Source organism: Lipotes vexillifer, unplaced genomic scaffold (assembly GCF_000442215.2).
Source record: "Lipotes vexillifer unplaced genomic scaffold, Lipotes_vexillifer_v1.1 scaffold777, whole genome shotgun sequence".
NCBI lineage: Eukaryota > Metazoa > Chordata > Mammalia > Artiodactyla > Lipotidae > Lipotes > Lipotes vexillifer.
The window spans coordinates 2173522-2187058 of record NW_006784423.1 but is presented as its reverse complement, the minus strand read 5'-3'; the positions used below and the strand labels follow the sequence as shown (position 1 = coordinate 2187058).

The 13537-nt window shown below is 41.2% G+C and overlaps 1 protein-coding gene across 1 annotated transcript in view; it reads left to right on the top strand.

Annotated features, from left to right (window-relative positions):
- Positions 1–3436: 3436 nt before the first annotated feature.
- The window catches only part of MRPS9 (mitochondrial ribosomal protein S9), a 45394-nt gene continuing 35293 nt past the window's right edge, over positions 3437–13537 (top strand). Inside the window, exons 1-2 of the mRNA XM_007456829.1 lie at positions 3437–3576; positions 8625–8804. Coding sequence (XP_007456891.1) covers positions 3442–3576; positions 8625–8804 — 315 coding nt within the window. The 5' untranslated portion in view covers positions 3437–3441. The remainder of the gene's footprint in view (positions 3577–8624; positions 8805–13537) is intronic.

Below are 13537 nucleotides of genomic sequence, written 5' to 3'. Positions count from 1 at the left end.
GAGCCATGGCCGCTGAGCCTGCGCGTCCGGAGCCTGTGCTCCGCAACGGGAGAGGCCACAACAGTGAGAGGCCCGCGTAACGCAAAAAATAAAAATAAATAAATAAATAAGTAAATAAAAAAGGAAGCTACTGGATTTTTTAAAGATCTTTAGAAATCAAAATAATTTATTCACGTAATTTTTTTAACCGAAGCATAGTAAACTAAAGTCAAAGTAATAAATCTTCCGTGGTAATGGTTTAAGGGCAAGCGATGGGGGCTTTCTTCACACCCCGTCCTTCACTCAGAGGAAAGGCAGATCACCTGTTCTGGAACAAGCCGGTGCAGCTCTGCGGGAGAGAGACTGTATAGTCTCACAATCTGCAGGCAGGAAGTCCAAGATCAAGGTCAGCAGGGTTAGTTTCTTCCATGTGAGGGAGAATCTGTTCCAGATCCTCCTTCCTTGTCTCTGGTGGCCTCGGGGGTTCCATGGCTTGTAGACAGCCATCCTCTCCTTGTATCTTTATGTTGTTTTTCCTCTGTACATGTCTGTTTCTGTGTCTAAATTTACTTTTTTTAGTAAGTAGTGCTGAAGTTCCTGCTCTGGGGGCTGCACTGCTGAGGATCACTGGTCTAATACACCCTTGATACACTGATGAGAAATGCAGGTTTTCCATAAGCGAAATGACCACCAAGTGTCAAGAGTGAGTCCGTGGCAGGGCTCAGAGGGGAGCTCTGATTTCTTGATCCACATTTTATGCACTTTCCCTGAAGCATACGGTGTTTGGTCATCTTTTTTTTTTTCCTGTGCTGTACATTAGGACCTTGTTGTTATCCATTCTGTATATAATCGTTTGCATCTGTTAACCCCAAACTCCCACTCCATCCTGCCCCCACCCACATTTGGCAACCACAAGTCTGTTCTCTATGTCTGTGAGTCCGTTTCTGTTTGGTAGATAAGTTCATCTGCATTATACTTTAGATTCCACGTATAAGTGATATCATGTGGTATTTGTCTTTCTCCTTCTGACTTACTTCACTGAGTAGGATCATCTCTAATTCCATCCATGTTGCTGCAAATGGCATTATTTTGTTCTTTGGTCATCTTTGATTCAAAGTTCTCTGAAGATCTCAGTTGTCTGTGGACCTATCAAGCCTTCATGTTTTTTCTAGACTGAAGTTTTCCATATTGATCGACAAAGCTCTGCAGTTCTAGGGATGCTTTCTAGGAATCCTTTAAAAATGTGTGTAGGTTTTTTGTGTTGTTACAAAAGAACTTGATTCTATGAACATTTTTATACATGTATCCTGATATACTGTGCAAGAATTTCTGCAGGGTATATATACCTAGGAATGTAATCAATAGATTGTAGGGTGTGCTCATCTTAACTTTAGACCATTGATTCATTGATTTCAGGAAAACTTGTCAATTTACACCCTCACCACCAGCACCTAACATCTCCTGCATCCTCACAACTCGGCAACACTTGGTGTTGTTTGTCCAACATTTTGACTCTCCTGATATTTACCTTAGAAGCTGCTCTTAGAACCGAATCCTCACATTTACATGACTCCACCATGTTGGACTGTTGGGATTTTATGATCCTGATATGGGACCGAGGATGCCTGTTGCCTCTGACATAACAGGTGCTCAGTAAACGAGAGAAAAATTAAATGAATCTAAGCTATAGCTGTTTGGTAAAATTACATTTTTTTCATACTTTAAATGTTTATCAGTACATTCCTGATTCCAGTCTTTCCTTCTGTCTCCAACTTCTGCAGCCAGTGTCAACCTACAGTTACACATTTCTTCCCAAACTCAAAGGCTACACAGGAAATTCAAAGCAGCAGTCCAAGTGTTGCCCCTAGAGGTGGGAGATGTATTACATTTGCTTTACTGTAATCTAGTAAAAGATCATAACATGAATCTTAGAGAAAAGAACTTCCACAATTCCTAATCTTAATTTCAGTACTTAATGTATTTTTCATATGCTCCAACATGTCATTTTTAAAAAATGATATAAATTCTGCTTCTACATACTTATTTGATTGTCTTGGTGAAATGTCCACAATTAAGTTAAAAAACTTTTTTTTACAATGTGTAGGAACTGCTGTTTAAAGACATCTATTTTAATAAGTCATAAAGTCTTGGTTCCCGAATACTAGCTCATGGGTCTCTGCCGATTTTGTTCGTTTGTTTGTTTGTTTTGCGGTACGCGGGCCTCTCACTGCTGTGGCCTCTCCCGTTGCGGAGCACACGCTCCGGACGCGCAGGCTCAGCGGCCATGGCTCACGGGCCCAGCTGCTCCGCGCCATGTAGGATCTTCCCGGACCGGGGCATGAACCCGTGTCCCCTGCATCGGCAGGCGGAGTCTCAACCACTGCGCCACCAGGGAAGCCCCTCTGCCAACTTCTGATGAAAGTCTCTCTAGCCTAAAATGTAACACCAAAAAGAACGAGTGCGAGCTTTGCGTATGCATAAATGCACTACATTTGAAGGACCACACTTCATTCCAAGATTATGTCACTTCTACCTTCTTAATATTAACATGTTCTGTGTTTTACGAAATAGTGATGATAGTAGATGACATTTATTTGCTTGACAACTTGACCTCAGATTTTCCATATGCATGTGTGTATTTGCGTATTAATTTTACTGATCCTTCGAATCTAATTGTTTGGAAACCCTTTAAGAGCGGCTTACTACATCCTGTAATATGTATTTCGTAGAAAGCGCCCTGGGAGTTACTGTCTGGAGCAAACAGTAAAAAAGCCCCAGAAGGCAAGCCATGCTCATCTATATTCATACCCATTTATTTAGTTCTGATTGATTTTCCAGGGAGGCTTAGTACTAACAGTAAGGGGGTGACAAGCAAAGACAAGTGTCTGTCCTCGCAGGTTTAAGGGTTAGCCTGCGCTTCATACACTTAGGAAACAACCAGTTTCCGGAGGAGGGTGGAGACACTGGACCCCGATCCACGTGGGAAGGGAGGAGGAGGTAAAACCCATGCCAGGAATGGGTCTGCTGGGAGCAGAGGCACGGAGCTCGGTCCTACTGAGCGGAGAGAGGAGCTGGGTGATGATGGAGCGTGAAGACAGGGCTAAGCAGGGGAGCCGGCGCTAGGGCAGGCTGGACGTGGGGCGGAAGGGCTGGCGAGACAGCCACGTGGCAGTCGTTCCAAGGAGACTCGGGGAGCGACCGACTACAAGGCGCGCAGAAGATGCGCGAGGCCAGGATGCAGACCCACTACCTTTCGCACGGTCAACACCTGCCCCGGGCCGGGGTCGGACACGCCCCTCGGGCTCCTGCACCCAATCAGCGACGAGCCGCCTCTGGCCGCGGGACACGCCCCCTGCCCCAGCGCCTCTTCCCGGCAGCCTCGAGGACCCGGAGCCCATCAGCTCCTGCGCAGTCCGCAAGCCCCGCCTTTTCGTCCTACTGCCCGCGCCTCCCGTAGCCAACATGGCGGCTCTACGTGTGCCCTGCGGCGCAGCTGCTTCGTACCGGCTCTTTCTTGGGGGTAGGGTTAGCTTTGCTCGGGGACAGGGCCTCTGGAAAGCCGCGGCTGCTAAGCTGCAGAGAAGTCCCGGATGCCAGGTAAGGCCTGAGAGAGGTGGGAGTGCTGGTCCCTGGAGCACGCGGATGTGGAGCCGGCTCCGTCGCGGTCCTCTGGCGTCTCCGCGCCCTCAGACGGGGCCCCTGGGGTGGGGTCTTAGGTGCTCAGCAGCGGTCTGAGGTAGAGAGAGGAGTGGGATTGGCTTCTGGTGCCCTCCCTGGACGTTGTTGCTGGTTTTCTCAGGGTGCAGTGAGGGGGAGGTTATCTGAGACGGAACTAGAGCGACCCCTGTCTTGACCCGCCGCCCGGGTGGGTAATGGGTCCCTACCTGCCCGCGAGCCCCGCGGTCCAGAGGGCGGAGGTGGATAAGAACTGGACCCCTGCAGGGACGCGAAGACTTAATGCAGAAAGTCGCACGCACAGTGGAGAGGAGAGAGAGTGACAGTTTTAAAGTGTCTTGCATCTGTGCAGTTTCCGTTTTCTTAATTTTCCCGGTACTTTGTCTCTGAGAGATGGAGATCACAACTTCTAAATTAAATTTAATCCTGAGGGCAGTGGGAAGCCAGGATTCTAGTTTCACAGCTGATTGGATGATGATGCGATTTACTGACATGGGATCTGAGTAGGAGGAACGAGATTTGAGAGGGAAGGAAACGAGCTTAGTTTTGGATATAATTGTGTTTATTAAATAGTTATATTTGGGATGTCCAAGTGTAGATTTCCAGTAAACCCATAGATAAGCAAGTTAAAGAAAAGCTGATTTACAAGCTGTTACCTTGTAGATGGTAATTGAGGTCTTGGAAATGAATTAGATCATCTAGGGGAGGTTGTAGTGAATGAGGAATAAGCAGAGGGATCGGACCCTGAAGGACAAACAGCAGAGGAAGAGCCACCCAAGAGACTGAGAATGACCTGCCAAAGAAGTAGGGGAAAACCCAGGCAGTGTGGAGGCATAGAAAACAGGAGAGTGTTCCAAGGAGGGAGAGTGACTGACAGTACCAAATACTGTAAAAAGTCAAGTACTGTGATCAAAAACTGTTGAAAAAGGAGTGCCATCTTTTTTAAAAATCTTCTTTCTTTTATGTTTTAACTCAGATGGACCAATCCATCCATCCATTTATCCAACAAACATTTGTTTTTATTATTTTGTAGCTGAAAAATAGGTTGGAAGTTTTTATTTTTCTCATGCATCCCTTTTGAGTGTATCCTTTTTGTATACGCATAATTTCCTATAAAAGGGACTGTAGCATACAGAATGTTCTTACTGTTGACACAAAGTAGGGGAGGTGACAGAGAGTTGTTAACTTCTCCTCCATCCCTGGAACTCCCAAACCTTTGAACGGATGTATCCTTCTGTGTCTTTCTCGATGTTCTTTTAATCATAGACATGCATACATATGCATACTTTCAAAAAATGGATCCTGTTCTACTTTTTGCTTCTTTAACTTACACGTATAGCAGAAATCTCTCCAAGTCACCTACTATGTGTGTAACTGCTGCATAATGTTCTGTGGTGTGAATGTATCAAAGTTAATTTAACAGTTGATGGGCATTTGCTTTGTTTCCTTTTTCTTCCCACTAATAAAGTGTTCAGTAAACATCCTGGTGTAATTCTTACTACATCAAATATCTTGTATCTGACGCTTTTATTTCTGTAGGAGAGAGTTCCAGTTGTGAGGTGATTGCTGCAAATGTCAGTAGACATTTAATAGATGTTTCCACATAGTTCTCCAGAAAGGCTGTAGCAATTCACAGTCCATCGTTGATGTAAAAGCATGCCCTTCTTTCCACCTGCATTAGGTATTATTATTTTTTTCAGTAAGGTGGGTGAAAAATGATTTTTCTTTGTTACTTTAATTTCACCTCCTTGACCACTCCTGAAATAAGTAAAGCTTTTCTTTTTTTTCACCCATATGGCAGATGTTTACTGAGCACTTCACTTGAGCCAGGCACTGCGAAGTAAACAAATCATTGAAGTCAAACAATTACTAGATGGTATCCACCCTTAGCACTCTCAAGGGATGGTCCTGAGATGCTGAATCCCCAAATTCCTCAATACCTCCACAGCACATGTGTTAGCACATGCAGTACAGCTTAGATACACCTGAAGGACTTAACTGACCCCATCAGAACCTTAATGGTTCCTTCTATATGGCTAAAGACATTTATAAAGCTTTTTTCCTGGCACAGAGCTTATCTGTCTTAAATATTAGCATTTCTTCACTTCCGTCTCCAATATTAATCATTATATTTCTTTTACGGGCCATGTTTCATAAAACAACAAAGTTTTTAATCACTTTATGAGTTGCTGAAACACTACACCTGTTTTTTGTTTAGTTTGGGTCATAACCCATTAGTTATGAAATCTCATAAGAGGTTAAAGAAGGGAGTGGAGAGAATAGAATAATTATAATAATCAAAGTGCATCTTATACAGGGTATTTTTGCCTTTTGTTTATGTATATATGTGTGTGTGTGTGTCCGTCCTAGAGGGTGATAATAAGCAGTCGCTATTACTGTGGGTCACAGTCAAAAATGTTTGACACGGATGCAAAAGGAAAAAGAAACAAGTTCTGTTAAGCTGTGGCTCCTGGCTACTCAGTTGGGAAGCTCTCCAGGTTTTCTCCTGCATACCAGAATTGTGTACACGTTTCATGTTAATGGCTCAGTACAAGTGCAGATATCTGAGTGTCCCAAATTTGGGGTGGAGGAGGGAATATTACTTGGGAATGGCCAAATTTTTCTGGTTTTAAACCCGTGAATATCAAGGATCTACACACAGTGTACTGTGAGATTTAGAAAGGTAAATACAGAAAAGCACAGAAGTGCAGTGCCTAATACAAATGAGTTGTGATGGGTAGAGAGGTGGGCAGCTTCTCAGAGGGGGTGTTGGGAGAGTCAGTTAGGAGTTACGTGAGAAAAGAGAGGTATTCTGTTCTAGGAACATGTAATAGGTCCACAAGGGACAGAGATGTACAGAGTCAGTGGATTCTGGCAACAACAAATAATTGGTTATAGCAATTATAATTGGTATAATAATTGGTGAGAGAGCGGTGGGACAGGATTAGAAAGTGTATGGCTATGTGAAGATACTTGAATTTTTTTTTTTTAACTGTCACAAATGAAGGTAGTTTTGGCTTTATTATAAGCAGTTTGACAGTCATGGTGTGATACAAAGGTTACCCATGAATTCTTTTTTTTGCGGTACGCGGGCCTCTCACTGTTTTGGCCTCTCCCGTTGCGGAGCACAGGCTTCCGGACGCGCAGGCTCAGCGGCCATGGCTCATGGGCCCAGCCGCTCCGCGGCATGTGGGATCTTCCCGGACCGGGGCACGAACCCGTGTCCCCTGCATCGGCAGGCGGACTCTCAGCCACTGTGCCGCCAGGGAAGCCCCGCCCATGAATTCTTAATGCCTGTCAATATAATTTTATGTAGGAATGCCAATTTACTTTCTGTAATATTTATGACTTTCATAGTAAGAAAAAGCAGTAGACCAATTTCTGTTTTGAAAACTATTACTACAAACATCAATATGTCCTCTTTATTTTCTACTAAGCACTTTCTTAGTGCTTAAACGTTCAGTTTTTACTGAGCCAATATGCCTTTGTTGAATTGCACTGTCTGCCAGAGAAGGATGATGGATAACATTTGATACCTTAGCCCTTGTATATTTTGCTTTTATTGTAAAAACATTGCCATCTCTGTCTTAAGGATCTGTTCTTTTCATCTCTCATCTTGTGGGCTCCTGGAGATTATAATGTTCTATATCACAGCATCCAATTGCTTTTACAGTAGGGTCTTAATAAACTACTGGCAATTGCTAAAACTCTTTGAAAAGCAAATTTAAAAATTGACTGGGGTTTGTATCAGATACTATACAGGTCTGTAAATTAGTTGTGTTTTCCCCTAGATAATTTTTGACTTTTAGAAATTGCTGTTTATTAGCAGTGGAGAAGAAAACCCCTTTGGTAGCATAACACCCTTTGAGATCTCATCCTGTCCTTTTAAGGATAGATTTAGTGTGTCCCTCGTTGCTTTAATTATGGAAAATACTGGGATATTAAAATTTGCATTTTCCCTCTGTAGTTTAAAAAGCTCTTATTTAAAGAAAGCTTGATAGTAGCTACGCCCATCGTTCCCACCTCTCCTTGCTTATGAAACTGGGTAAGCGAACTCTCCTGTACCCTGCTTTCTTGTTGTAATTGGGGTGCTGAATGATTCATTATTTAGTGCTGGATAACAAATTACCCTCAAATTTAGCAGCTTACAACCGCAGATACTTATCTCACGGTTTCTGTGGGTCAGGATTCCAGGCACGGTTACACTGGGCCTTCTGCTCAGGGTCTCCCATAAGGCAGCGGCCCAGGTGTTGGCGGTGGCTACGGTCATCTTGGGGCTGGGGGTGGAAATCCGCTGCCTGCACACTCAGTGTGGGTGTCAGCAGGAGTCACATCCTTGCTGGCTATTGGGCTGGCTCTTGGCTGGGGACCCCCTCAGTTCTTGCCTTGTGGAGCTCTGGAAAGCAACTTACCACGTCTTGCTTCCCTCAGGTTGGTCAAGAGAGGATGAAAAGGGGGGAAGACAGTCTTTTTGTAACCTCATCTAAGAAGTGATGTTCTACCATGTTAGTGGTATTCTGTTCTTTAGAAGCAAGTCACTGGGTCCGTGTGTTCTGTTTGCTAGTTTCTGTCTGCATGTACACTTGCCTCTTTTTAAGGGAGTGACGTTTTACTCTTCATTCGTTGTGTGTCAAATATCACAGCAGCCGACATTGATCAGTTGGTATCAAATGTGGATGTTTGTAGCAGACACGGAGGTAGCATATCACTCACAGTTATTGTTGTTATTATTATTTATAATGTGTTGAAATGCTAGTAGTTTCAACTTTGTAAGCAGAAGGTTTTAAAAGCAAGCTTTCTAGCAGGGAACAGTTGTCTTAACAAGCCTTTACCTTGTCTCCAGACTCCTGCCAATTGAGTACCATAATAAAAAGAGAGTTGTTTGAATGTCTTGTTTTATTTAGAGACAGTGGCCTGTAAGATTATTGTTTAATTTAAAATCTTTTCTTTCCATTTGTATTTTCTCCTAGATATTAAGGTTAAGACACACCACCGTTGTAGCAGCAAGGAAAAATGTTGCAGCCTTAAGACATGAAACTTACACAGTGGATTTTATTAAAAAGCAGATTGAAGAATTCAACATAGGAAAGAGACACTTAGCCAACATGATGGGAGAAGATCCAGAAACTTTTACCCAAGAGGATATTGATGTAAGTACAGTTACTCCGTTGGAAAAGTAATTGTAGAGTTTTAAATACCGAAAGCTGTCAGACTGTCAGAATAAGGAAAAATGCCACTCTGCTATTTTGCAAGTTGGAACTGTACTTTCAGAGAGATGCTACTCTGTATTTGAAGCATTATAAAGTATAGTGAGGTTTAGATTTTAACCAGAAATGGATACTTTTCCTTGATTCCAGGTCACAGGAGCCACAATGAATGTTTATACACGACTTAGAAACATTTATCCTGTTATGTAGTCTTAAACTCAGCTTTCTTACAAAATGATAAAACAAATGGTAAGTTTATAGGAAAAATCCCATAAGTAAACCCAAGCCCAGAGTTTTTATCAACCTAACTATATATTTGAATTTCCAAAGTGAGGGCATGTTCTGAGTGATTTGAGAGTAGGGCTGAAATTCTGTTCCTTTCCACCTAGTGCTAGTACTCTTACTTTGTTCTTTTTTTTCAAGGTCATTTTGTCCGTTCTCTGCCCTTTGAATTTCCATATGAATTTTAGAATGAGCTAATCAGTTTCTTCAGCAAGCCAGCTAGGATTTTGATAGGGATTATGTTGAATCTCTAGATCAATTTTGGGAGTATTGCCATCTTAAGTCTTCTGATCTGTGATCATGGGATGTCTTTCTGTTTATTTAGATCTTTAATTTCTTACTGTGATGTTTTCCAGTTTTCAGAGTTTGTTTGGCATTTCTTTTAAGTTTATTTCTGAGCATTAATTGCTTTTTAAAGTTATTCTATTGTAAATAGAATTGTTTTGTAGTTTTTTGGTGGATTTCTTAGGATTTTCTACATATAAAATGTTGCCACTGACAAATAGAAATAGTTTTAGTTCTTTCTTTCCAATCTGAATGCCTTTTATTTCTTTTTCTTGCCTAATTGCCCTGGCTAGGACCTCCAGCAAAGCTGAATAGAAATAGTGAGTGGACATTCTCACCTTGTTCCTGGTCTTAGGGAAAAGCCTTTGTCTTTCACTATCGGGAATGATGTTAGCTATGGGTTTTTATAGATGCTCTTTATCGGGTACTGGAGATTCCTTTCCATACCTAGTTTGCTGAGCATTATTATCATAAAGCGGTTTTGGATATTGTCAACTTTTTTTTTTTTTTTTTTGCTTTTACTGAGATATCTTTTATTGGTGTGGTATATCACATTACTTGATTTTTTTTTTTTTCATTTTCTTTATCTACTTTATCTTTTTTTTCTTTATTTATTTACTAAATTAAAAATGGGATGACTATCTCCATGTTGTTCTTAGGACTAAGGAGACAAATACAAACCCCAAAAGAGTTTATGACATAACAAATCACAAAGTCAATCATAAAGGACAAACTTGTTTTACCTGTAATTTGTTCTGGGAATCATGAAAGCAAATGAAGATTTTTGTTTGTTTTTTTTAACATTATTCAATGAAACATTACTTATTAACAGCCAACCCTTTTTTTTTTTTTTTTGCGGTGCGCGGGCCTCTCACTGTTGTGGCCTCTCCCTTTGCGGAGCACAGGCTCCGGCCGCGCAGGCTCAGCGGCCATGGCTCACGGGCCCAGCCGCTTCCCGGACCGGGGCACGAACCCGTGTCCCCTGCATCGGCAGGTGGACTCCCAACCACTGCGCAACCAGGGAAGCCCCAGCCAACCCTTTTAAACAAAGTGTTAGATGTCAGTTAAGACTCACAAGAATCAGAGACTTTAACTATATTTTAAAGGATATGGGTTATTTATTTATTATTTTTTGGATTAATTGACTTAGATGTTAAACCAACCTTGTGTTCCTGGAATAAATCCCACTTTGTCAGGGTGGGTCATCTTTCTTATGTGTTTCTGGAATTAGTTTGCTAGTGTTTTGCTGAGGATTTTTGCATCTAATTAATACTTATCTGTATTTTTCTTTTCTTGTAGTGTCTGTGATTTTGATATCAGGGTGATACTGGTCTCACAGAATGAGTTGGGAAATTCTCTTTTATTTTTGGAATTGTTCGTGAAGAATTGGTATTAATTCTTTAAATGTTTGGTTGAATTCATCAGTGAAGGCCTCTGGGCCTGGGATGTGTGTGTGTATTTCTGTTTTTGATTTCTGATAATTACTGTCTGCTTTTAAAAATGGTCCTCCCGGGCTTCCCTGGTGGCGCAGTGGTTGAGAGTCCGCCTGCCAATGCAGGGGACACGGGTTCGTGCCCCGGTCTGGGAGGATCCCACATGCCGTGGAGCGGCTGGGCCCGTGAGCCATGGCCGCTGAGCCTGTGCGTCTGGAGCCTGTGCTCCGCAACGGGAGAGGCCACAGCAGTGAGAGGCCCGCGTACCGTGCAAAAAAAAAAAAAAAAAAATGGTCCTCCCCTCTCTCCTTGTGACCTGTGTGTCCCTGAGTAACTGTTCTCAGGAAGAGGATCCCACTACCTAACTGACTTTACGACTAAGGCATTTTTGAGCATCTCTTCACTACCTTTTTAGGTGTACATGGAATATATTTAGCTCAGTGAGAGAAACAGAATCATTCAGTAGTTTTGTAAATCTATCTGAAGGGATGAGCATTTTCACAGCATAAGTATTACATATGAATTATGTTGTTTAGAGTGGTGTGAGTTCATTGTTTGGCTGTTTAATCAGAATGCTAGTTTGAGATGTTAAATCCTCATGAAAATAGTTTTAATTTTTACAGAGTACACATGACCTATAATTTAATTCAATTGCCTAGTTAAAAGTCTAGGCTTGCTGTATAATTTTCACGTAGGTAAATTAAGTGCCATTGTATTCAGATTAAACCATTCGTTATTTTATGAATTTTAGAAACTGGTTTTTCCTTGCTACTAACCAATTGCTAAAATAATGATTGCTGCAATCATCTGTGAAATGCATTTAGGCAAAAATATTGAAGATCTAAAACAGTTTTTTTCGTATATTAGAATACTTAAAATTTTTTTTCTTTAAGGGGTTTAAAACAGACAAACATTGGTGCCTTCATCTAAAGGATCCTTTTTGTATTATTTAGAGAAATCTGAAAGATTCTGTCATTCAGTCAGGTAGAAACAATATTTTTAGTTCTGTTCCTTAAAATATTGAGTTGTTTCCAGAGAAGCTGTGTTTAACATCACACAGTAAATGTGAGGGGTGGCAGCTTTTCTGTAAAACTCTGTGTGTGTGTGTGTGTGTGTGTGTGTGTAGTGAAAGTAAGTTGATGTTATTTTGTGTCATTGTGCTAATAGAACATAGTAAAAATCTTCCTTAGATTTAGACAATAAAGTAATGAAATCACGAATTGTTATGAAAACAATCCAATCACTTCTTTAAAATATGTAAAATGTTTTAAAATGAAGCTGGATTTCTCGTGAGGAATATAGATGCAGAACTTTGTGGTTAAATTAATCTTTTAAAAGGTAAATTTGTTGTAGTTGAAGTGACGTTGTAGAAAGATGCAGAACCTGGCATTAGGAGAGTCCTTGCAGCGTCACTAACTCGCATTGTAATGTCTGACAGGTCAAAACACGGTCACTAGGTTTCCTCAACTCTAAAATAATAATACCTGCTCCCCTACCTCCAAATATAACTAAGGAGCGTGAGATTAATGCGTTATGTTATTGTTCTTATGGCAGATTTTATTGTAATAAATAAAATCTACCATGACTTGAATCAGTCACTAGTTTTCTGATTGCCTTGGCCGTACAAGCCTTCCGTGAGACAGAACGCTGGGGAGGAGGATCTGCAGTCCTCTCGGGAACATTGATTTATCAGGAGCCACTTCAGCCAGAGCTTGTATTGTACTGTGCGGCAGTGTGTTGTCTCACGTCGCTCAGGTCTGAAAGCCCATGTGGAAGTGTAATCCCTTTCCCTTGACGCGGGCCGCTTGGTTCTGCTGTGCTCGACTTGCCTACAAATGATGGATGTGCTTCACTCAGTCTCACGTTTTATGTCAATTACCTCTTCTGGCATTTTATTAAATTAAGGGGACCTTCTTTGACATCTGAGTAGATGTAAAAGCAAAAGAGGACGGTGACAGCCAACTGTTTCCAAAGCACTGAAAATATATGGGAATTTATCATTGTATAGTTCCTGTTTTCATTTATGTATTTGAAACTATTATTTTTGTAACAGGTTTGGCTGTGTATGTAACCTGAAAGAGAGACAGTATAGCTAAGTCCTATTTAACATTTTCATACTGACAGAATGCTTGGTTATTTCTAAAGACAAAAATAAATAATTTGATATCCAAAACCAGGAAAATATTTTAAGCTTCCAGATAATCTTCAGAAGAACATTATGGTTGCTGTTATGTATTTAGATATCGTGAATGCTTTTTATAATATGTTGACTTTTAATATATAAATTGAAACTAGGTATTGTAATTTGTCTTTTAATAATATCATCAGGAAATTAGATAGTCTACAAAAGGGAATTTCCTAGATGAGAGAAACTTATTTTTAATTGTTATTTGAAAAGAAAAATACCACCACTTACTGAAAACCTCGTATGTATGCGCAAGATGCTGTCTGGGAACCTGATACACATTCGCACATTAATCTTCATAAAAACCTACAGAGTAGGTATTTATTGTTGAGGAAATCAAAGCTGTACGCGGTGTTTCTGTATCCAAAGTCTGTTTTTTCCACACTTTCAAAGATTAAACTTTTTGGTAGCATTCTCTAAAATAAATTGCGGTCTCCCCAGCCTTACTTAGTAGAGTATAGAGAGTATAATTTAACCTTTGCCTCAGGATG